At 44.0% G+C, this 23,579-nt stretch overlaps 2 protein-coding genes across 3 annotated transcripts in view; both read right to left on the bottom strand.

Annotated features, from left to right (window-relative positions):
* Positions 1–218: 218 nt before the first annotated feature.
* Positions 219–8,326, bottom strand: mysm1 (Myb-like, SWIRM and MPN domains 1). Of its 2 annotated transcripts, XM_069150584.1 has the most exons (20): positions 8,263–8,326; positions 7,990–8,062; positions 7,831–7,901; positions 6,119–6,193; positions 5,948–6,026; positions 5,751–5,849; positions 5,034–5,556; positions 4,698–4,956; positions 4,408–4,538; positions 4,220–4,323; positions 4,057–4,134; positions 3,865–3,947; positions 3,734–3,788; positions 2,401–2,451; positions 1,816–1,890; positions 1,528–1,716; positions 1,309–1,441; positions 1,104–1,209; positions 929–986; positions 219–814 (listed from the first exon to the last, which is right to left on the bottom strand). In XM_069150584.1, the coding sequence occupies exons 1-20, from the start codon at positions 8,316–8,318 to the stop codon at positions 512–514; spliced, it is 2,601 nt and encodes an 866-aa protein (XP_069006685.1). In that variant the 5' UTR covers positions 8,319–8,326; the 3' UTR covers positions 219–511. The 2 variants fall into 2 exon arrangements, with proteins under 2 accessions (XP_069006685.1, XP_069006686.1); XM_069150585.1 differs by lacking the exon at positions 4,057–4,134.
* A 1,756-nt stretch (positions 8,327–10,082) lies between these two features.
* suco (SUN domain containing ossification factor) overlaps positions 10,083–23,579 on the bottom strand; it is a 41,077-nt gene continuing 27,580 nt past the window's right edge. The window contains 14 exon segments of the mRNA XM_069150581.1: positions 10,083–12,978; positions 12,980–13,132; positions 13,627–13,682; positions 14,526–14,617; positions 14,791–14,945; positions 15,961–16,065; positions 16,184–16,271; positions 16,429–17,799; positions 17,976–18,060; positions 19,869–19,952; positions 21,014–21,079; positions 21,438–21,529; positions 22,620–22,675; positions 22,977–22,997. Of these exon segments, the coding sequence (XP_069006682.1) occupies positions 12,559–12,978; positions 12,980–13,132; positions 13,627–13,682; positions 14,526–14,617; positions 14,791–14,945; positions 15,961–16,065; positions 16,184–16,271; positions 16,429–17,799; positions 17,976–18,060; positions 19,869–19,952; positions 21,014–21,079; positions 21,438–21,529; positions 22,620–22,675; positions 22,977–22,997 (2,844 nt within the window). The 3' untranslated portion in view covers positions 10,083–12,558.

The following is a 23,579-nucleotide window of genomic DNA, read 5'->3' as shown; positions in this document are numbered from 1 at the left end:
GCCACCAGTAAAGGTTACATAAAGCTGAAAATGATGTAATTAATTGCTTTGGAAGCTATCATTGTTTCCACTGAACGAAAATTCATCATTGCCTTTTATGGAGGCAATAAAGTTAAAACTTTATTGCTTATTGGAAACAAAAGCTCCTTAAAGTGATAACAAAAATATACTATATATCAAAGTGTTACAAAAAAAATTAAATACAAAAGACCACAACATAAGAAAATTAATTTTTATTTCCATGTTTAAACAAAACCAGAACAAATCAGAACATTTTCAACATGACACTCTCTTTCTACCTGACATGAGTCCCCACGGGTTACTGTGCATTCAGTTTAAAGTCCTGACATAACAAACATTGGTAAATTGGGGTTTTTGGTCAATGGAGTCAAAGTAAAATAAGAAAAGGTTAAAAAACTAAATGAGTAAATTGGTAATACTGATACAAAACTTCAATGTATTTATAAAAGATGATATAGTGTAGTACAAGTACAATCTGCTATATGGTTCTTCACAGTAAATAGTCATGTTCAATTGACAGCACAGAGCCCAGATGCAACACAGGACTGCTGTTCATCTCTGAGTCTTGTTTTTCCTGGGGCCTCTCCCTCTCCTGGCTGATCAGTTGGTCAAGCTCAAGGTCCTCTGACTCCACCGGCTTGGACAAGATATTTAAAGATTCTTCTTTGTACTGGTTTGAAGATTGCTGCTTGGAAATAAAGTCTGACCGGAAAAGGGCCTGGATCTGGGTGAGGAAGGAGTGTCCCTCTTCATCTGGCAGGGATTCCAAGTACCTCGCCAGAGACGCCAGCATCTAGAGGGAGGTCGAGTGAAACGAGGTAGACAGTAAAAGCAGGTGTAAAATCAGTTCACAAAGCCATTAGCCAGTGAGATGTGAAAACTGGAAGGACTGACGGGCTAGACTGACCTTCTCTAAACAGGTGAGATGGGAGTCTCTCCGGAATAATCTGTCCATCTGCACGCTCCTGACCAACCAGAGTAGCAAAATAAAAAGTTTACACACCCTACCAAATATTGTTCAACGACACAAAAAGATGAGATCAGACGGTTCAGAATGGCCACGACCGTCTGGTCTCACTCACCCGGGTGTTTGAGAGTATTTGTGGATGATCCACTGAGCCCTCTTCATCGTCTGCTCCCAGTCTGGGATGTCTTGTGATGGCAGGAAGTCAAATCTGTAGGGCAGCTCTGAGGAGGAACAGATGGGAATCAGCCAGAGAATAAAATGTATATGATCACTTGATCACTGTTTTAAGTTATGTCTAATTGTGTAATTGCAAGACATACTCTGGGGTCTTGCTGACTCCTGGCTCTCTTTTACCAACAGGCAGGTAGTTTGGGAGTGGGGGGAGGGGTTGGCTGGGTCATACGGGCTCACAATCATCCCGATAAAAGGCGCTCCGCCACGTGAGAAATAACTCTGGAACATTCAAGACACAAGAGAGTCAGATCATGTGTTCACATGTAGTTAATCCTGTGAGAGCGCCTCCATTCAGTAGACGTTACCTGGAACTGGTCCTGCGTGTTGATGTCCCGCACCGACGGGTTCGGATGGAAGGAAGGATGCGAGTGGTACCAGCCCACCACGCTGAAGCCCAGGGAGGACAGCGCGTCACAGGCCTGTGTCTGAGACACCGAATCCATCTCACACTGCAGACCTGTGCTCACACTGTTACACGGCTCCGCTGCACAGATCTAAAGGCGACAGTACTGGTCACTACATACAGAACATATCGTGAATAAGAGCTTTATCCTTTATTAGTCTGCACTGTTGTCTTCAACTGCTCCTCCTACCTTTAATACTTTCGCTTCTTCATTGAAAGTCCCACCCAGCAGACCGATGACTTCCCCCCGCGACACGTGGGCATGCTGAAGACAGGATCACAGCATATTGGATCATTTTAGGAACATTTGAAGAAAGGAGGCCATTATTTTGAAAAGGAATCTGTTAGAAAAATTACTTAGAGGCTTGGTTCAAAATCAAACACATCGAACATTTATTCTTGCAAGAAGGAACGCATACATGCACCCTCAAAGAGAGGTGCCAGCAAAAAGGGCCCACGTCACGTGACGGGGTTAGGGGTGACAGAGGAGAAAAGGAAAGGCAGGAGGAAAGTAATGGATCAAAGTACAAAAGGGCAGCTTTTATACAGTGGGACAAAACCCAAAGAGACTTTCCGGAGCCACAATGCAAACAAGAGGAAGAGACAAATCGTTTCTTTCCATCAGAATCTAACAAAAGAAGTAATGGCATTGTAGAGTTTCTGGTCTTATAGGAATGCAAAAAAAAAAACTAAAAAAAAAACTAAAAAGAATCCCTGGTTAATCACCTCACCTGGCTGACAGTAAGAATTCTTCGAGGTTGTGTGTATAACATACCATGTCCATGATGAGAAGAGTCTCGGCACACACGATGACCTGGAACGGTTCCTGTGAAAACAAGAAAGAACAGAAACTTCATAAACTTGATGCCTTGGAATGATTCTACAGTTAGGTCCATGTCAGTTCAAGCAATAGTCAGTGAAGATGTTACAAAATAGTTAAATAGATACATATGACACATAAAACATCATGAATAAGGCAGGACTTGTTACGTTCTTTCACAGACCGTCTGATGTGACAGTACTCAACTCATGGTGATAAACCTATGGTCTGTCATTATTCATATGTTAACTGTCTATTTTTTTTTTTATCTTAGTGACAAATTGCTCTACTCAGATACAAGCTGTATGTGCATTTAAAACAGGCTCATGTTAATGTATGTGTGCAACGTGAACTTGGAGAGGAGGTCAAGGTTTTAGTCTGCGTATGAGTTTTTACATGATCAGACTATGGAACAAACCAACCAATGGAAGCTTGAGCTTTTCTGTCTTAAGCTTTGTGATGGTTAAAGATGATGTTTGTCTCAGTATTATGCTGTACAACATAATAAATTATGGAAAGAAAAGATTTGTCTCTTCCTTTTGTTTGCATTGTGGCTCTGGAAAGTCTCTTTGGGTTTTCTCTTTTGTTTGCAAGTGATTCCTTTTGTTTTACTTTCCGGATCTAATTGACGACTCCCCTGTGTCCTTATCTTGTGACCTACAACCAAGTCAGTATTACCATACAAAAGCAGCATAATAAATTATGTTGTTGTTATAAATTATTCATCAACAACCTGAATGTCTTCGATGTTTTTCTTTATGTCTGAAATGTTATGTAGTTTTTCCTCATTCTCCCGTTTTATAATTGTTATGGGAGACACAGCTCCATTAAATATGTGGAGATTCCAATACGGCTGTATGATAGACAGTAGAGGTGGGCAATATGGCCCTAAAATAATATAAATTATATTTCTGCAATAACAATATTCTCAATGATGTGGCAACATGTTGACAAATATTATTTTTTAACTTTTTCTTAAGTGTTATAGTTTTAAATGTCAACATAAACAAAAGCTTGAATAATAATTTTTTATAAAATCAATTAAAAAAACTAACATATTCCTGTGATTTTTGAGCATCTGATCTTTTAAACATACTACTTCCACACTACTGACTTCGTGAACCTTTTTATTTTTTTGTATGCAAATTAGGATGTGTGGTCTCCAGCTCTGCTTTCTTCTTCATGTGGAGCCAAATTAATTGATTGGTGGGGCACTAGTCTGACACATCAACTGTAGGTAAAAGGAAGCACTATCGGTGACTAAACTATGACACAGATGTTCACTGACCTGAACATCCTCTTCAAACGACCGGCAGGGAATCAGCTGGAAGGGATCAAAACCGCTGGTGGACAGAGAGACATTGTGAGTGTTCCTGTGTATATAATTGGATAAGTGTTGCATCAATCCATCGCGCTCACCCTCTGTATCTGGACATCTTGCAGGGTCTGGGCTGCTTCTTCATCTCCCCTCTGTGCAGGGCCAGCTTCTCAGCACTGAGATGCTGGTGAACACACAGACACCGCAGAATAAATAGATATATTATCACCCACTCGTTACCAGCGTAGTGTGTGTGTGTGTGTGTGTGTGTGTGTGTCAGACAGTGTCGAAACCTCAAACGTCTGTCCCTCCAAGTCTTTGGCGTCACACCAGTTCCCCCATATGTCCCGCACACGCCGCTTCCTGGTCCGCTACAACCAATCAGCAGTTAGCTCGAGGCCTGACGCGCAATCTTAATGCTCATAGTCAGGTGTGTGTGGGTTTCTGGGTACCTACCATGCTCTGCAGCCTCTGGGCGAGCTGATAGGCCTCGAGCACATCCTTGCCCTCCTTGTGCTTGGAACGGTCCACCACCTTCGGCCGGTTGTACACAGCTTGCTCTACCAGAAGGAAGTCAGAGCCCCAACATGAACAACAGATAAAGAGAAGAGTAGCAACAGCTGTTATGGACTCAGTAGGGTTACCGCAGCTGAAGTTGATGGCTCCAATGAGCTCCAGGTAGGTGTGTATCCTCCCAATGCAGTTGACGTCTCCACAGTTCTTCAGACCGGGCCGGATCGATGTCTTGTTCAGGTACTTGGGCTTACTCTTCAGCCTAGAGGACAAAGACTGTAATGACAAGACCGTCTGGAAAGCCATGCAGACAGAAGTTCCCGATCGTGTGTGTGTGTGTGTGTGTGTGTGTGTGTGTGTGTGTGTGTGTGTGTGTGTGTGTGTGTGTGTGTGTGTTGTGTGTTGTGTGTGTGTGTCCTACCACTGATCCAGGATGTAGTTTCTGATCTTCAGATATCTCTCGGGGGTTTTGGATGGTCGTCCCTCGAAGAATTCGGGGATGGCTTGTTTCTCGTCCTCACTGATGACCTCTGTGTCCATCTCTATTTCTTGCTCGGGGGCCTTAAGCTCCTCCTCCTCGTCTTCGTCTTCATCCTCTTCCTCCTCCTCCTCCTCCTCCTCCTCCTCCTGGTCTTCATCCGGTCTATCATTTAGATGCTTCTCGATCTTATCAACAAAATCTAGAAAGCAAAAGAGCATGAATACAGTTGCTAAACTACAGAGAAAAACCTGGATGTGATCATGAAGCGTGGATTACCTGTTCCATCACTGCAGACGTCCTCCTGCTGACCAGTCTGCACTGAGAGCTCACTCTGGGAGCTGTGGTCTTCATCACTCTGCTTCGAGCTTATCTGAGGACTTTCTGGCAAAATAGACAGCGTCTTGTTGACTTTCTCGTCCAACCCGGCTTCCTCTGAGCCAACAAAGGAAGACGAGGGCTGAGGATTTTGTAGAGGAAGAAAGCTGCAGCCCGCTTGGTCCTTCATCTCATCGTTGATGCTCTTCACCCGACTCAGACCCTCGTCCTCTGCGGGGCTCTCTGTTTGATTCTCTTCTGACCCACACGGCTCAGTTTTGACCTCGGCCGGCAGTTTGTCGTATCCCGCTTTGTCGTCACTGAGGTCATCAGTGATGTCCACGTCCTCATCCTCATCGTCGGAAAGCTTCTCTATGCGGACAGCATTGGCCAGAGTGGGAGCATGACTGGATGTGGGCTGAGGAGGCTGTAGGTGCAGCTCAGGACCACCAGAGGGAGCTGCAGCTGTGGGTTCTGACTTGGCCTGAAAATAAAGTACAGATGAGGAAGAGGAAGGTTTAACCTTCATTTCTATTACCTTTCCTGAGGAGGCATTGTGGTTGTGAAAGATTTGTTTTTAAATGAGGACACTATAATTATACTTGATTACAAACTGAAAATTGTGTGTACACCCTGCATCCTGAATAGAAGCAGCATAATACAGGCAGAGAGTCTTACCTTGTGTTTGAAATACTGTCTGGCAAAACTCTTGACCTGCAGGACGGTACGGCTGCCCACTAGCTTGGCAATCTTGGTCCACCTTCGACCAAACTGAGCCTGCCGGAAAACACACTTTAGCGTCCAAAGAATTCAGACAACACACTCATAACGTGCATCATGTAAAAAAAGGCGTTGAATCTGTTGGGAGAGCTTACCATTCCTTCCTCAAACAGGTCTTTCTCCTGCTGTGACCAGCGGGAGGATGAAGACGAGGCCGAGCTCTTGACCGGAGACCTGAACATGAAACAGACAGGAAGCGGGACATGAATGCTGACGACATGAGGAATCAGTGTACCGTGTTCATGGTGAACGCTGAGCTGACTTACTTCTTCACTTTGGGCTTTTTGTGAGCATCATCTTGACAAATATGGTCGGGAATCTCCGAACCCGTCAGGTAATATCTGCAAGCAGAGCTCAGGACAACTGCTTCAAGAATCAGAGATGTAGTAGCAGCACCGACACTGTGTGTCTGACCGGTAGACTATATTAGAGCTGAAACAGTGAAGTTTATTAATCTGCAACATTTCTGACAATCATTAATGGCTTTAAGTCATTTTACAAGCAAAATTTGACGCTTCCAGCTTCAGAGTTTTTCCTAAATTTGTGGAACACTAAGGCGTAACACATTTAGTGGAGGATTTGAGTTGTATATATTTTTTCCAATAAAAAATATGCGACCGTACATAATTTTGGACTGTTAATATGACTATGTCTGTGTGAACATTTTCCTATATTCTGAAAAATTAGAGCAGATTAAAAATAAACCTCATCATTGTAAGGCCCCATCGCCCTCCTCCTAGTTGTAACTGTTAGTTATTTGTGTCTCTATTTTCATCCTTCAACATGAGTGAGAGTGATATATCTATAATGCAACATACAGCACAGTAAAAAATGAGTGTGGTGCCTTCAAGACGAACTCATTTAATTAATGAAAGTGTCATCGTTTGGCTTTTAACCTGAAAAGTGTCTGAGGTTTGAATAACACTGCTGCAGGACAGTGTGTCTCTGAATGGAAACTGATTATTGGACACCTCCACATGTACCATCATTACTATATTTGTATACCTGAGTTTCAACTATAAAACGTGCTGTAATGTACACTGCTCAAAAAAATAAAGGGAACACTTAAACAACACAATGTAACTCCAAGTCAATCACACTTCTGGGAAATCAACCTGTCCAGTTAGGAAGCAACACTGATTGTGAATCAATTTCACCTGCTGTTGTGCAAATGGAACAAACAACAGGTGGAAATGAGTCAATTATCAAGACAACCCCTATAAAGGAACGGTTCTGCAGGTGGTGACCACAGACCATTTCTCTGTCTTCATCCTTTCTGGATGATTTTTGGTCACTTTTACATTTTGCCAGTGTCCTCACCACTCGAGGTAGCATGAGGTGTCTACAACCCACAGAAGTTGCTCAGGTAGTGCAGCTCATCCAGGATGACACATCAATACACGCTGTGGCAAGAAGGTTTGCTGTGTCTGTCAGCACAGTGTCAAGAGCATGGAGGACATACCAGGAGACAGGCCGGTCCACCAGGAGACGTGGAGGGGGCCGTAGGAGGACAACAACCCAGCAGCAGGCCCGCTATCTGCTCCTTTGTGCGAGGAGGAACAGGAGGAGCGCTGCCAGAGCCCTACAAAATGACCTCCAGCAGACCACTAATGTGCATGTTTCTGCTCAAACTGTCAGAAACAGACTCCATGAGGGTGGTACGAGGGCCCGACGTCCACAAGTGGGACCTGTGCTTACAGCCCAACACCGTGCAGGGCGATTAGCATTTGCCAGAGAACACCAAGATTGGCAGCTTCTCCATCGGCGCCCTGTGATCTTCACGGATGAGAGCAGGTTCACACTGAGCACATGTGACGGAGTCTGGAGACGCCGTGGAGAACCTTCTGCTGCCTGAAACATCCTCCAGCGTGACCGGTTTGTTTTAGTGCATGTTTACATTAGTCACAGACTACGGAAAGCATAATCAGAAGCACCTCCAACGAACCGGGTGGTGCGTTCAAGGTCTGTAAAAGGATACTGTTCCTCCAGCAGCATCCTCTCTATCACCTCTCTGTTCTCCAGGCTGATGGAGCTGTCCAGCTCCCAGGGCTGTACAGAAGAGAGACGGAGTTAACACCAGTACCCACGGGAGCGACACGGGAGCCCCGTGAAGGACTGAGTATCGGGGAACTCGTACCAGTATCCAGGCGCTGCTCTTCCCCGCAGACTGTATGAGCTGCTCCTGAACTAACCCTCCTCCGTCCATCTTACTGCAAGAGTAAACACCAAATGTGAGAGGACACACACACCTTACACCTGAGACACAGGACGAGCTTGGTGTCTACAGCGGCAGTCGTCTAAATAGTCGTCCAAACAGGGACAGATATCAACATCCGGGTCTCTGATAAGACGCTAAGACCGCAGCAGACGGTGTAAACACGAATCCACCTGAACAGGTGGACATTCTCACCTAACACTGCTCTCAAAGTCGTCTCCCTCGATGTCAACATCCACCTCGTCCTCCATGTTGCTGAATAAAGGTAAACAACGGAGAGGAGCGAGAGGAGGAAGAAAACAGAGTCCAGGTTTACTCACAGCGACACCTGGTGGTCGGATGAACGGATTTATCCGCTTTTCCGGCAGCTGGTGTCCTTGATGATGCTTTACTGCCTCCTTCTGGGCTGAATAGTTGCTTTAGTTTCTAGTTGCATAAACTCGGTACCAGAGTAGCCTTTACATGTGTCCAATTGTCTACAATTCGTATACTAAGAATGGAATTGACATTTCTCCAGTTGTTCAATTATTTTATGCGTGTTATTAAACCCCAAATGTCACATCCACCAGTTGCTGAAATGGTTTAACTGCTCTGACTATAGTTGTAACTTTTCCAACAACACTTGTATGCAAAGTAATGAATGACATCTTCTAAAGATCTCCCGATTTTAAATCCGTTTCAGGGCAGAAAATTCTTCTTTTTAAAACATTCAAATATTTATGCTTTCACTCTGGTTCACAGGGCCTTGGATTCCAGTCGCATCTGCTGTGAACAACCTCGGAGGTATTTTTTGATAATGTCATTTAATTCCTATATAAAGCAAGTCTCTCGGACTGCCTTCTTTCATCTGTGTATTATTGTCAAAATTAGGAACATCCTGTCTCAGCATAATACTCAAAAGTTAATCCATGCATTTGTTACTTCCAGATTGTACAAAAGTAATTCTTTTCAATCAGGACATCCCAGAAACTCTCTGAAAAGCTTCTAGTTGATCCAAAATGCTGCAGCGACAGCACTGATGGGATTTAACAAGAGATATTTTTTTCTTCCATTTTAGCTTCTCTTCATCAGCTCCATGTGATGGAAAAAAAGGATTTGTCTCTTCCTCTTGTTTGCATTGTGGCTCCGGAAAGTCTCTAATTGACGACTCCCTTATCTTGTGACCTACAACCAACTCTGTATTGCCACACAAAAGCAGATACAAAGGGAATGGGGGTGACTGTCAACTGTTAGGGCAGCTTTTATATAGTGTGACAAAGGAAAAGTGCAAAGGAGAATGGAAGACGAGGACTGCTGGGGGAAACCAGGCTGGGTAGAGCCCGGCTGGGGCGAGCCCTGCTGGAAAGCCCTGCTAGAGAACTGCTGGGGGAGCACTGCTGGACACCTCTCTTTGAGGGTGCATATAGTTGCTCCTTCTTGCAAGAATAAAATGTCCGCTGTGTTTGATTTTGAACCAAGCCTCTTGAGTAATTTTTCTAACATGAAGTCAAGAATGTAATTTAAAATCTTTCTCCTTACATAAAGCCCTCAGTGACTATCATCTTACAGACCTCATACGACGATAATATCCCAAGACCTTGCTCTCAGAGGGCTGGCTTACTTGTGGTTCCTACAGTTTCCAAAAGTAAATTGGTAGGCAGAGCCTCTTCTTTTAGACCCCTCAGCTGTGGAACCGGCTCTCAGCTTGGGTACTGGAAGCAGACACCATCTCTACTTTTAAGAGTAAACTTTAAACGGTCTTTGATAAAGGCGAGCCTGAACCATTCCCCAGTTAAGCTCTCTCAATGCTAATGTGCACGGCCCTATGCATGCTGTTTTAACATTTCCTTAACACTGACATTTTAATATGGTTGTTTATTATTTCATTCACTCCAATTGGGTGCACTTTGCGTGTTGATTTTGCAGTGTTTTGCCCCATTCTTGCTGGACTGGGCGGGCTTTAAAAGGCTCAAACAATATCCTCACTGAGGCTGAATACGAAGTTGCACACAATAAATCACAAAAACAAAGCGAAAGACAACAAAAAAAAAAGGTTTTATTTAGAAAGAATTCACAGTTTCTAATGGCACTACAGTTTTTTGTAGTAACTCACTCCTGCTCAAAAATACTGTGCAGCTCTTCAGAGTACTCAGACAAAAAGAGAGGGAGAGAGGAGAAGAGATAGAGCACTTGACACAAGGTAGAAAAACAAAAACAAAAAAAGGCATGAGGAGTCATACAAAGTGCACACTGAGCTCCAAGAATTTCTCTCCAAGTGCTTTTTTTTCCTCCTTGTTTGCTGTGTTATGGGGATAAGTAGATTCAAAGTAGTCTTTTCTCATAACACAGACACACACGCAGGAGACAAAAAATAATCTCACATGCATACAGGTTTACACGCACAAACATCATACACATTCAGAAAGGGTACAAATAAAGTCAGGGTTTGCTTGGCTTCTGGAACATAAATCACATTAATAGTGTTCCAAATCAGACTCATCAATGCTGCGTTCCCTTTATTCAGCGATTCATTTCCTCATTGACGGTGGGGCAAAAACACATGAAGCCAAAGAGCCATGACAAAGTGGAAAAAAAAAGTGAGTGAGGGGAGTGAGCAATGAGAGTGAGGACGCACGGAGAGATCAGCTCAACATGTAGAAAAAAAAGTAAGTATCTCGAGCTCCTGACATCAGTGGTTGATAAAAGCAGGCAGAGAAAGTGGTGCAGTGGGAGGTCAGAGGTGACCCGTATGAATATGTAGAGGAAGAGGAGGTAATGACGGGAGAGGTGTTCTGTCTCTGTCAGGATGCACACGGGAGCAACCGCACCAAGCCAGTCAGAAACTGCATCCATTTAAAAACAAATACATTTAAGTTTCTTTTCTGTTTTTTTTTAAAACAGACAAAAGATAAACATCCATCCTTTTCATACCTGTTTAACCCGTCTGTTATTGTGGGTCAGACATGATTTAAAATCAGTGAGCTCATCCAACAAACTGAAACAGAGAGGACAGGACAATAATAAACAATCACTACTTCCAAAAGCAGCAGCAGTGTGATGATCCTAATAAACATGTGTAACTAAATCAATCCTCACTTATTCTGTTTGATATAAAATGTGACTCCTATCATACTTGTCTGATACCTCAGGCTGAGGTGATGGCAAGCTGTAACAAAATGAGAGCCGGAGATCAAATATAAAATAAGAGTGGGTATGTGGTTGAACCTTCCACCACGACTGTACGAGTCGGTACCGCCGAGTAATATTTCTGTGTAACAACCTTAACATGGATCGACTACTGCAACGCTGTGAGACTGGCAGACCAGCGGCCTGGGTTAGAAAAATCTCTGCTCATTTAAATAAATAAATAGATAAATAAAACTGGTCTGTCAGACTCGGCTGCAGGGTCCTGGTAGCTGTGTGTGTGTGTGTGTGTGTGTGTGTGTGTGTGTGTGTGTGCGCGTGTGTGCGCGCGACATGAGTGTAAACATACTCATGACTGATTTCCCTCCCTCATACAAGTTGGGAGAATAATTCAATTGAACCAAAGCAGCAGAGATTAAAGAGGAAGTGTGGCTCAGTTGTGGATGACAGAAATAAGAACATGTAATAGAAACAGTAGAGTGCAGCTCGCCTGCGGTCCCTTTACCTTCATCACAGTGACAGAATCCAATGTGACAGCATCACTTCTCTTCACGTGAGCAGTGTTTCTGGGCCCAGCCCAAACTAACTGGTTCCTTGTGCACTTGTAGGATCGACACACTGCTGCTGCTGCTGTATGTGTAGTAAGAGGCTAAACTAAACGTACACATTCAGGCTGTTTGACGCCTTGCGCAGCCATTTTCTTCATTCAGCTTTGGTTGGTTTGCAACACACACTGACAGAGACAGAGAGGTGCACAATGAACACTCTGGTCCCATACAAACACCTGCAGTCACATCAGGACAGGGTAGAGAAATGAGGACTGAATGGATGAAGACAGAAGGAAGTGAAAGGCTGAGAGAAAGTCGTTTGTCATGCTCCAAAGCTCTCTCACATTTTATCCTAAAGAGCAGCCGAATACTTGTTGAAGTTTGTCGAGTTGAGGCCAGCGCCTCTCCTCACTGTGCTCGGAGTGGGGAATTAAACTCACGGGTGCTCAACGGTCTTGGGACGATGTGCTTCTTCAGTAGAAATAAAAAAACATCTTGAAGAGGATCTGACTTGTACTGATGTTTCACTCCACCACATTGTCTCTCAGCACTTCTTTCAATGTCATGTTTTCAGAATTCAAAAAGGTCTACAACAGATATAAAGGCACATAACCGTAAACAGGTCTTTGACAGGAGTGGAGAAGGTCTGGATGATGTCGAGCTATTGCTGCCATCGCCTCTTCAGTTCCACGGTGCGCCTGGGTGCTCATGGGAAATGTGGTTCTTTGGGATGTGGTAAGACCTCGTCGCCTCTCGAGTCTGCTACCGTGTAGTGTGGGTTACGGTCGGGAACAGAAAACTTGTGTAAAGTGTGATGTATTCAGACGTGTCCTGTGACGGCGGTCACCCCGATGGTCCCGACACTCATCTCCTTGTTTCCCTTAATGAGCTGCTGCAGGCTGGGCAGAGAGCCGATGCCCCCACCCGGCATGTGGGGGAACTGCAGCTCCGTCTGTCGAGACTTCCGCCGCTTCACCGAGCGCTTCTCCTGACGGGACTTAGTGGGCAGCTGGCTGAGGGGGAAGGAAAGGCCGTGGCCGTTGCACATGTCGGCGGAGGAGTAGATGGGGGAGGGAGGGGTGAGGCGGCTGGTGTACGACTCCTCTGAGTGGCTGGAAGAGCTGCAGCTGCTTGTCTCTGAAGGGAACTCCTTGGAAGTGCATGTGGGCAATAAGGACACCTCCTGTGAAGCCGGAGGGAGAGGTGGCGCAGGAGGAGGAGGAGGAGGAGGAGGGGGGGGGAGGAAGAGGAGGGGGCGGGGGCGGGGGAGGGAGGGCAGGGAGGCAGGGGTGGAAGCCGTTACACTTGGGATCCCCGTTTGTGAGGGGAGCAGAGGGATCGAACGCCTTCAGAGTCTCAACTTTGTCCAGCGACTTTGTCTTGCAGCGCTTTTTCTGCAGGAAAAATAAAACATAAAAGGGGTGGAGAAATTATTTTAAAAAGATTTAAAAAGGCCAAGAAACATCTAATAATGTGAGACCATATTAACCACTTTTGTGCTGGACACAAACTAGTCAGAGAAGGGCGGGAAAGTTGAATCGGGAATGATGGAATAAATGATTTGGAGGAAGAAAATATTGCTGAAACTCTTAATTAAAGTATTTACAGCTGATCCCAGTGATTTAAACCACAGTGTTTTATTCACCTCACCAAAACCATTAGATGAGGAGAATAAAGCAGTGACGTATGAGAACACACATTGTCAGCAAAGAAGTGGTTAATGGATATTTCTCCGCTGACCTTTCATCTTGTCTACTTCTCTGAGCTCAGAAATCGGTGACTGATCAAGAAGTTGTTCCCTGCTCTGACTGTACAGATTAGACTGACTGACACTGGAAAACACACAGCACTTATATAAGGCGGCCGTCACAGCCAACAGACACTGTACCTTTTTCTCTGGAGAAAACCTTAGAGGTTCTACAATGTACAAGTCATCTGGACCTACTGGGGAGGGGAGAGAGGGGCCAGGTTAATGATGGAATGGAGAACAGGAATACATACATGTAACAAGCATGAAGTGACCTTGCAAGTAGTTTTATTAAGGAGAGTAAAATCCATCTTATCGTGAACTAGCGTCCAAACAGGAAGTCGCATAAACAGTTTGACTAAAAACTAACATTAAGATGAAATCAGAGGAAAAAAAAGCATTATTATTGATCACTACTTGCAAATGTCTAGCATGAGCCAGCAAAGCATTGTGCTCTATTATTACAGTCCTTAAGCCTGCATGTGGATACAAGCTGGCAATGACAGCCTCTCAGCCTCAAGGGCAAACACACACACTCATACACACATAGTTGAAGGATAATGAACAGCAGGGGGAGTTTTCGGTTTCATGAATCAAAGACTTGATTCTGTTATTGCTCGCACCAGCCTCTCCCCGCGGGGCGTGCGGTGCCTTTAACGCACTGGCAACACCGCAGATGTCAGCCACTAAAGCCTGGCAACATTCGAGAGAGGAAAACAGTGAAGGTAGAGAAAGCGAGAGATGGGAAGAATGAATAAAGATTGGGCGTGTTTGGTTATGTGGTACGAGCTGCATCGTTCGAAAGCAGCGAGCCTCAAAGAGACTGCAATAATGTGATGTTTGCTGCACGCTATGACTGTAGTATCAAGTCTTATGCTGCTTCAGTGACAGGCAAGGGGAGAGAAACTACATGGAAAAGCAGAGAGGGCAGGTTGAAGAGGAGACTTGGGGTGTAGTGTGTGTGTGTGTGTGTGCGTGTGCGTGCGTGCGTGCGTGCGTGTGTGTGTGTGTGTGTGCGTGTTGAGGAGGAGGGCTCCTACCTTCTGTAGAGGACAGGTGGAACGACTTGGAGCGAACAAGCGGGCAGGTCACCCTGCGCTTCAGGCTCATATCGTCATAGGAGGAGAAGCATCTGACAAGGAAAACACGAGTGACATTCACACCGTGTTGTTTACACTGAGACTACAGAAAGAAAATGTCCTTTTTATTGGCAGGAGTGTTTGTGTGTGTTTGTGTGTGTGTGTGTGTGTGTGTGTGTGTGTGTGTGTGTGTGTGTGTGTGTGTGTGTGTGTGTGTGAGACAAACCTCTTGGGGCTGGGGTAGTGGTTGCTCTTGGGCAGGGCAGCACTGTTGGAGTTGGGGCTGGGAGAAGAGCTGCGGCAGCACTGCAGACACAGCAGGAGTCCCAGAGAAAGACACAGGACCAGAGAAACCACCAGGTAGCTCTGACGGTCGGACACCTGCGGAGGAAAAGTGCAACAGACAGCAGCGAAACGCTGTATGAATGAGGAAGTCTCATACTTTTAAAAACATCTAAAGGGTGTGAACATATTGTGTAGTTTTAAATCATTTCCCTAAGTAAGGATGTTTTGTAGTGTGTGACTTTATTCGAAAAGGCCTTTAAGAGAGTGCAAAAGATCTGACACACAAAATCAGTCAAAATGAACCACAAGTGTTTGTGGTAAAGACTGCAGACTCTGAAACATAAACTCTATCCTCTTTCTTTTTGAATATCATGGTGCATTTTTGGTGAACGTAACAGAAATTCCTTTCCAGGTGTTGGCAGCTGCCTGACAGTCAGCTCTTCCCACTGCATTTATTTTTCATAAGCCTCATGTATTTAATCTTTGTGGGCACAGATAATGTCCTTGTGGTGAAAAGCCTTTCTAGTCAAACAAGCTGAGAGTGTGCTGTAAGCTTCCAGTGAAGGTCAGTAGCATATTTTCCTTTAAAGTGAAATACGACATGAGGCATGTTTTGGAGTACAAGAGCCCACAGGCTGGAAAAAAGGTGAATTCTGTGACTGACCACCATAAATATTTGTGGTTTTGAATGATCTTTAAGTAGATTTTAAATCTGTGCAAGAATCTTCAAACTGTTGCCATGTGTTTGACTTGGTTTGATGACTTCTTGCTCTTTTTTACTTTTACTTGACCAAACACCACATCCCACTCTCCGTCTCTCTCAGCAGTGAGTGAATGTGAAAACTGCTGTTTAACAACTTTAACAAACTGCATTTCATCTCAGGTCCTGGTTAACAGGAATTATGCTCAAGCTCAAACATTTCTTTTTCACTAAAAAACCCATCCGGAACACCCCATTTTATTTTCTACAGAAAAATATTGCTTAACTGAACATGGTGCACGAATTATTTGACTGACTGAATATTACAATGTTCCATCCCCAAACTAACACAACAAACAGAATTGAATTACAAACTAAGATACAGGCAGTCACCAGCAGCAGGTGTGTTACCTCTCTCTGCAGCTGGCTGACTGTAGCTGTGAGGTTGAGCATCAGTTTGGTGACGTTCTCCAGCTGGCTCTGGAGGACCTGGATGGAATCAGTCTGCTTCTGGTCCTGAAAACACACACAGAAGAAAAGAAGCTACATCAGCTGCTCAGTTGTCCGTCAATACTAGAAATACAACGATAACTGTGAATGGGTCGACTTCTTTTCCTCATTAAGTTATAGTGACCTGCTCCTCAGCGATGCGGGACGTGTTCTGCAGTTTGATGATGGTCTTGTTGAACGCTCTCTGCATCTCTTCCATCTGTTTACGATACCTGGAAAACACAGGTACAAAAAAAAAATCACAATTTCTGAGAACCTCTTCCACATTACAAATGGCTGAAACATTTGGAAAATAGGATTAGTCAAGTGATTTGAAGTTGAATGTTATGCTTTTTACTACTATTTAAATTTAAGATTCAGCAGCTTCACCTCTGGCTCAGCTCCTCCAGGTATCTGCTGGACAGACTCATGTTCATCTCCAGAGCTTTGATCCGGTTGTTCAGCCTCATGAAGACACTCTCTTTCTGGCTAGACCCGTGAACCGCTCCTCCGTTTGACAACAGGCCGTTCCCGTTCACTGCTCCGCCGTTATAATCTCCCGAGTTCTGCAGCTCCGCGTAGAAGTCCGTCGCTGTCCGGTGGACGTTGTCGTTCCCGTTAGCGCTCAACAGGTCCTCTTCCACTGTGTCGTCCACCCGGTGGGGCTCTCCTGTCTGAGACAGAGACTCCCCCTGCTCCCCGATGATCAGTGGAACATTTTGTCTCTGCGAGTCCCCGCTGTCTGCACCGGACTTAACCGCGTCCGTGTGGGTGTCAGTTGGTGGGAAAGGTGTCAGCAGTTCAGTGGGAGGGGGGATAAGGTCTTCGGGCCTTGATGCAGTGGGGAGAGGCTGAACTGGCTGTTCCTTGACAGGAGAAACAACAACACCGGGAGAGGCAGAGGACAGCGGCTGTGGGGGAGAGCTGACTGACAGGGTAGGGGTGGCGCTGCTGGCCTGCTGCGTCTCTGGGATGGAGACGGCTTGGAGGGGTGGAGTGAGGACAGTGTCCAGAGCTTCGTCTTTGACTGGAGGTAACAGCTTCTCCTCATGGGTGGGGGTGGGCTGTGTCAGGGAGCTGTGGATGTCTGAGAAACTGTGAGAGGGGATGGTGGAGGTTCTGCTCGGCTCGAGGAGGATGTTGATCTCTGGAGTGTGTGCAGCAGGTGTGTGTGTGAGATGTGTGTCAGCGGTGTGAACCTCACCTGGAGGTTTGCCCTCATTTTTGCCCTTCACGGGCACCTCGGGCTCTGGAGCTGTTTCTGTGAGGGGAAGAGCTTCTTGTGGAGGCGTTGGGGAAGGAGCAGGGAGCGGTGGAGGGGGGTGTGTGAGGACAGGGGTGCTCCCATCAGGGTGAGTCTGTGTTTGAGTGCCGAGCTGCTTCCTCTTGAGGCTGCGCAGCCTCTCCTTGGCCAGCCGGGCGGAGCACCAGCGGTGGAGCAGCTCGGGCAGCGTGGCCATGCAGGACAGAGACAAGGAGGAGAAGGCGGAGAAAGGACAGTACGTCTGGCTGTCCCACTGGTTCCTGTCTGCCTCCTTCCTCGTCTCCTCCTCCCTCTTCTCGTCTTCCTCCTCTCCCTCCTCCTCCATCAGAGTGACGGTCGACTGTCTGGGCTCTTCATCGTCCTCTTCATCCTCTTCCTCTACCAGAGTGACTATCTGTCTGTCCTCATGGGATGATGACGGGGAAGGTGTGGAAGAGTCACTGGAGACATTGGAGTCCTCCTCGGCTGCTGGCTGTTCTGGCTTTACAGGCTCCAGTCTGAGGCAGGGACAGAGTGACAAATTTAGAAACATTATTTTGGGTTTTTTGTTGGGTTACGAAAAAGAAGTAATGCAAATTAAAACACCAACTTAATTGTATCCTTACTTGACTTATACTTATGTGATACATAACTCATTTTACATTGATAATAGTTTGTCTTTGAATGTTCTTACACAGCAGAGTCACGAGGTGCTTCAGCTTGCTTCGCTGTAACGTCTGTGCTTCCCTTTTTCTCGTTCACCCCTCCTGTTATGTTTCCTGAGAGTTGAACAAATGCACAACAATTTAAAACAGTCATAACAGGACATGGATAACACCCAGACACTGTTTTAGGATAGCACAGAAACACATAGCTTAGCAGGGTCCTTTTATCCTACCAATTCTGTGTGAGTGGTACGCCCATTTTTCAGAAAGGGAGGAATACAGTGAACCAGTCTGGTCCAGTTCGTACTGCTCTACAGTCTCTCTTACTGCTAGGGTGTGAATGGAAATCAGAACTGTAACTGAGGAGCGCTAGCAGCAGGAGAGAAACTTTGTCGAGTTGCTCCGGCAGCAATAAATGGAAACCTGAATTCTTGGACATCCATACAAATAAAGTTTTTGTTTTTGTTTTTACAAAGTTCACCTTTCCAAATGGATCTTGTTATTAGTTTAAGGGGAGACACGGGAATCTAAAAAGAAATATAAGAGTATAAAAACAGAAGTAGGTTAAATCAGATTTTGTTTCTTTCATTGGATCCCACTGGAGAAAATGTGAGTAAGAGAGTGTTTTTGATGCAGCTCTCTGTGGGGTGAACAGAACTATGAGCATCACAGGCCCCCTCAGTCCGTATTTAGCCAAGCTCTCTGCCAAGAAGTAAAACACTGATAGCCAAAGTTCTGCTAAAACCCTGCAGGAGACCTCTTGCCAACAGCCAAATAAACATCAGGCTTCTCCCAGCACATACACACATGGACCTTCAGGCTATGCATGTGCTTGCACTTTTGAGAGGGGAATAAAGTGACCCAGTTTTCGAAGAACTTAATCTAAACAATATGTGGACAGACCGACAGGCCGGTGGTTAGAGACGGAGAGAAGGAGGGAAAGAAAGGCAGCCCAACAGTGTGAGTATGAGCAGAGGGAAGGAGAAGAAGAATGGACTTCTTTTAATGCACAAAAACAAAATGGGTATAAAAATAGATTAATGAAAAAAGATTTTATGCTCCTTGTTTTTAGGAAAGAGCGAATCCCCAGTGCTCTTAATAACAAGTATGTTATAGCATCAAAACAGGATGGATAACTCATCCTAAACAATTTCAGTGAAAGTTGACGCTGATCTGCAAATAATTGATTGCTTTATATGGATAAACCAGTTCTACTTCATATTGCCTTGAGATAAGGTGTCTTTGCTGAAAGAGAAAGAAGAGGAGTTTTGGTCAGGGCCTCAATCTTCTAACAAAAGAGAATGCGTAGAGAGGCTGAGTCAACATGACGTTATTACTTTGACTAAAATGAAGCCGGTTACTGTTACCAAGCATCTCTGAAAGCTACAGCCTTGTAAGTAGCTTGCTAGACTGCAGTACTTTTACAAGTTCAGTTCACTCATAGAAGTTATGGTAGGTAGATCAGTTTCTCCTACAACCTACAGTTCCATAACATGTATATTTTAGCTTCAGAGTGTCAAAAGGGGGAAAAAAAAGAAAGACATCAGAAACAGGAAATCAGAAGGAGTTGGCTGTGATCTGTTGAGGGAAACAAAATTTTCTTAAAAGACTCATTCATCTAAAAAGTTGATACGAAACTGGAAACCAAAGCTTCCTCTTAGGAAGCAAACAGGAAGCTTGTCTCTTCAAGCAGAACTGAGCTTATAAATCCGAACAACTTGATATCTCTGGAGACTACATTTGTAATCATTTGTCAGACTTTTGTTTTTGTACATTTGGTATCTTTGGTAATTGATTGAACACATGACAGATCGTTTAATTGTATAAAATGAAACAGGTAACAGCTTCAAACACCCTGATGAAGGTGAGATACAGTAGCTCTGAACATTTAAAAGCGGGAGCTGTGTTTGAGGGGTGAGTACCTCCTGTTTCTGCTCCACCTTCCAGCTCTGGCTTCCCACCGAGCACATTAGCAGCAATGTTGTTTACCATGTTGAGGATGGCATCTGAAATTAAAGGAACACACACACAATACATGTATTTTGAAAGACATGAGGTTTCTGACAGACAGCAGCTTGAGGCCTAACAAAGAAACCACAAGTGTTGCCATTTGTTTTTCTTTTTTCCCCTCTGATTAGTTTTCTGTCATGAATTTTCTTTTGCAGCTTTTCCTCCAGGCTTTCCCACCTCGTTCTCTTCTCCTTCGAGTAGTCTGCTTGACTAAGGAAACAACCGTCTGTTGTTCTTAATGGTTTTATGGTTACAGCCATGAAGATGTGTGTGTACCGTGTGTTTGTGGGAAGCACCAGTCTTCCCTTTGCTCATTCAGGAGACAAACAGGCACCAGTGTATTTGTGCATGTGTGTGTGGTTTGAGAAAAATCTAAAAGTGGAGCAGCAAAATATTTGAAAGCCCAAAACTGCAACCTGTGTTTATGTGTGATACCAAGTGGTTAAAAAAGGAAACCGTCAAGTCTGCCACCATCGGAATGAGTCTATATCGGAGCCCAAAGTAGCTAGTGGTGTTTGCTTGGGTTGCACCACCAACAACTCCATGAATCTCCTTCTACCTGGAAAACTATGCTTTCTTCTTTTGGATAGAAATAGTATGACAGTATGGGAGCCACCAGAATACAGCAGTTAACATTAATACGTACTGGATTTTTGAGGCCGATAGTAGCATTCTTTTCATCGATGCCTCAAATGTGGTTGTCAAACAGTTGCTAATACCAATACATCAGTAATAGGCAAACATCGGTCTAGTTGGAAGTCAAAGTGTGTACACTGCTGCTGCACGCTGCCATAGCACGGTGGAGTATTCACAACTTGTCCATGTCAAAATAGCCCTTCTAGAGCTGTATAAACGTTTTCTTAACTATCCGTTCTTCAATTGTCCTAAAATAATCATGCAAACTACGTTGGTTTTTTTCATTCTTGCAAATTTGCTGTCATTTTTTCCTTTTATAAAGTCCCTGCGTGTGTGTGTGTGTGTGTGTGTGTGTACGTGTGTGTGTGTGTGTGTGTGTGTGTACGTGTGTGTGTGTGTGTGTGTGTGTACGTGTACATACTGGTTGCTGAACCAAGCAGGTTTTTAGATGCCTTGTCCTCTGATGGTTGGTAGCCGGGAGGATAGTCTGAAGAGAAACACATAGCAGGTTACATTTGGATAATTACATACCTCTACTTACAAAGTAAGTTCAAATTACATCTTACATTTCAACTGAAAACACAGGTAACTAATATAGGAAACTGCTGCAAAAGCCCAGTGGATGTCAATAGTCCACTCTGGCTCATGGTATTTGGTAACTCATTTGAAAAGCAAGAATGTAGCTTCAGTACTTTTCTGGGTCATTTGTTTAGCAGAGTGAGGCAGATTTTTAATATTCATACTAATAGATGCATTATTCTGTTGGTTAAATAAAAAACATACATTGGCACCGAAAAAACAAAACAAACAAACAAAAAAACTTAGACCGCATATCAACCTCTTACCATAGTCTTCATCCAAGTACTCGAGCCTCTCTGAGGGGTACTGGGAATCTGCTATCTCCTCATACTCCTCCACCATGCTGGTACCAAACACCCTGCACAGAAAACACACACACACACTGTGTTACACAACACAGACTACAGAAAAAGGTTAAAGGTTGAAATTACCACACAGTAGAGGCAGAGCAATGTTTTGATGGGGAACGTAGCTCTACAAAAAAAGCTGTTCAAAACACATTGTGAGAAAAACACAAGGACAATTTAAGTAGATTAAGTACCGTGTTGTTTATTCCTGGACTCAAAAGTGTCTAAATGTAAAAATCCTGTCTCGGTTAAATCGACAGTTAAAGTTCTCCATATTCCTCCATTGTTTTCATGGTTCAGTTAAGTTCTTTACTGCAGACAATCTTTGCCCACCTCCTTGTAAAAAAAAAGTGCTGGAGGGTTTTACAGCCACTTTAACCAGCAGCAGAACATGGACCTGATGACCTTAAGGACGAACATGTATGTACAAGTGTGCCTGAAAAGAAAACAATTAGTCTGAGCCTCAGAAAGCACGAGGAAGTCCTGTCTTTTGAGGTGCACTATAAATGCAAAAAGATCAAAATCAAATTCTGACTTCTACTTTATGTAATGCAGTTTATTGGATGGCTGTGACTACTGTTTAAGAGAACGCACATTAGTTATTGTTATTAGCAAATTACCACTGAGAAAGTCAAGAATGTGAGACTGACGCACACAAGACACAGAACAAGACTTCTTGCACAATTTAACAGCAAGCTTGACTAACTTTTCTAGACTGAGCAGAATTCTAAGAAATACAGTAGAGAGCAGCTTGAACTGCAACACTGGAGTAAAGATTCTGGAAAATAAATCAACATTTCCACCAGCGTAAAATCAAAGTCAACTGGTTTGTTAATCTTGGCTGAAATGAAGCAGCGGGTGGTTTGAAGTTCAGTTGCCCCGAAGAAATAAAGGCTAGTAACTTTAAAAGGTTCTGAACAAGGTCAAATGTACCAAACGACACTATTTTCATTATTCCAATGAGTTCAAGCAAGAGTTGGACCTTTAGGGAAAATTTCAATTTCCCACAGTGGCTGTTGAAATCAACATATAATGTGATTTTAAAATTTAAAAGAGCTAAAAGTTTGTATGATTCAATATGAATTTGGATGACTGTCTTACCTGATGAGACTGAGGGGACAGAAATGTTCGGATCCAAAATGAGAGAGGAGCTCAACCTGCAGTGAAAACAGACAAACTATAAATATCTGAAAACATTATCTACAAATAAACAATAGTGTCAGTCCCAAACATATAAAGTATATATGCCCACTTCAGAAACCCATAATCCACCAAGTAAACTCTAAAAGCGCCAAGCTTTGACAATACAGTTTGTGCGCATTTTCTACTCGTTTAATATTTTTCACATGCATATAAACATGATGCTCTGCTAAAGCTCACCCTCTACAGTGTATGACCATTACAAGAGTGTTTTTTTAAGCACATCATAACCTCTGACAGAGAGAGAAGAGTGCTAACCTTTATGTACTTGATGAACATCTGATGCAAGAGGAAGACAAGAGAGGGACAGAAGGAGAGAGAAATAAAACAAGAAAAAGAAATCAGTAAGGACTGATTCAAGCTACAAGCAAGTCAAGAATCTGCATACAGTTCAGCTCTCATATAAGACATACAGATCACTCTTCTGTAAACAGTGAACAGGAAAGATACTACAGAGATGATTCTAACAGGCAGGAAGACGCACGAGCAAGACAAACAGATGGATGAGTTCAGGACAGGTATTAAAACATCAGAAGACATAACAGCTTTGAGATGCTTGAATCTGAGTAGTGATCCAAGCAGATCATCCTGAAAGCCTTCTAGACGGTTTATGTAATAAAAACACAATGGTCTCAGAATAGAGCACATTAATCACAGTAAGCTCCCACACCTAACACCCACACTCTTCACATAAAAAGGATAATTATCTAAGCATTAATCAACTGCTGAACAAGTCTGCACAGAGAATATTTAGTGAGAAGCATCCAGGGTAGAAGAGTGAGTGGAGAGACAGTTTCAACCTTTATTGCATCCACACACATTTAAATAAAGACAGCCCAGTCATGTATCATGGACACTAAC

The sequence above is a fragment of the Embiotoca jacksoni genome, unplaced genomic scaffold (genome assembly GCF_022577435.1).
Source record: "Embiotoca jacksoni isolate LCO1_2020_lvr unplaced genomic scaffold, fEmbJac1.0.p SCAF_16, whole genome shotgun sequence".
In the NCBI taxonomy this organism is placed as follows: domain Eukaryota; kingdom Metazoa; phylum Chordata; class Actinopteri; family Embiotocidae; genus Embiotoca; species Embiotoca jacksoni.
Note: the sequence above shows the minus strand (reverse complement) of the source record. Positions and strands in the feature narration are given on the sequence as shown.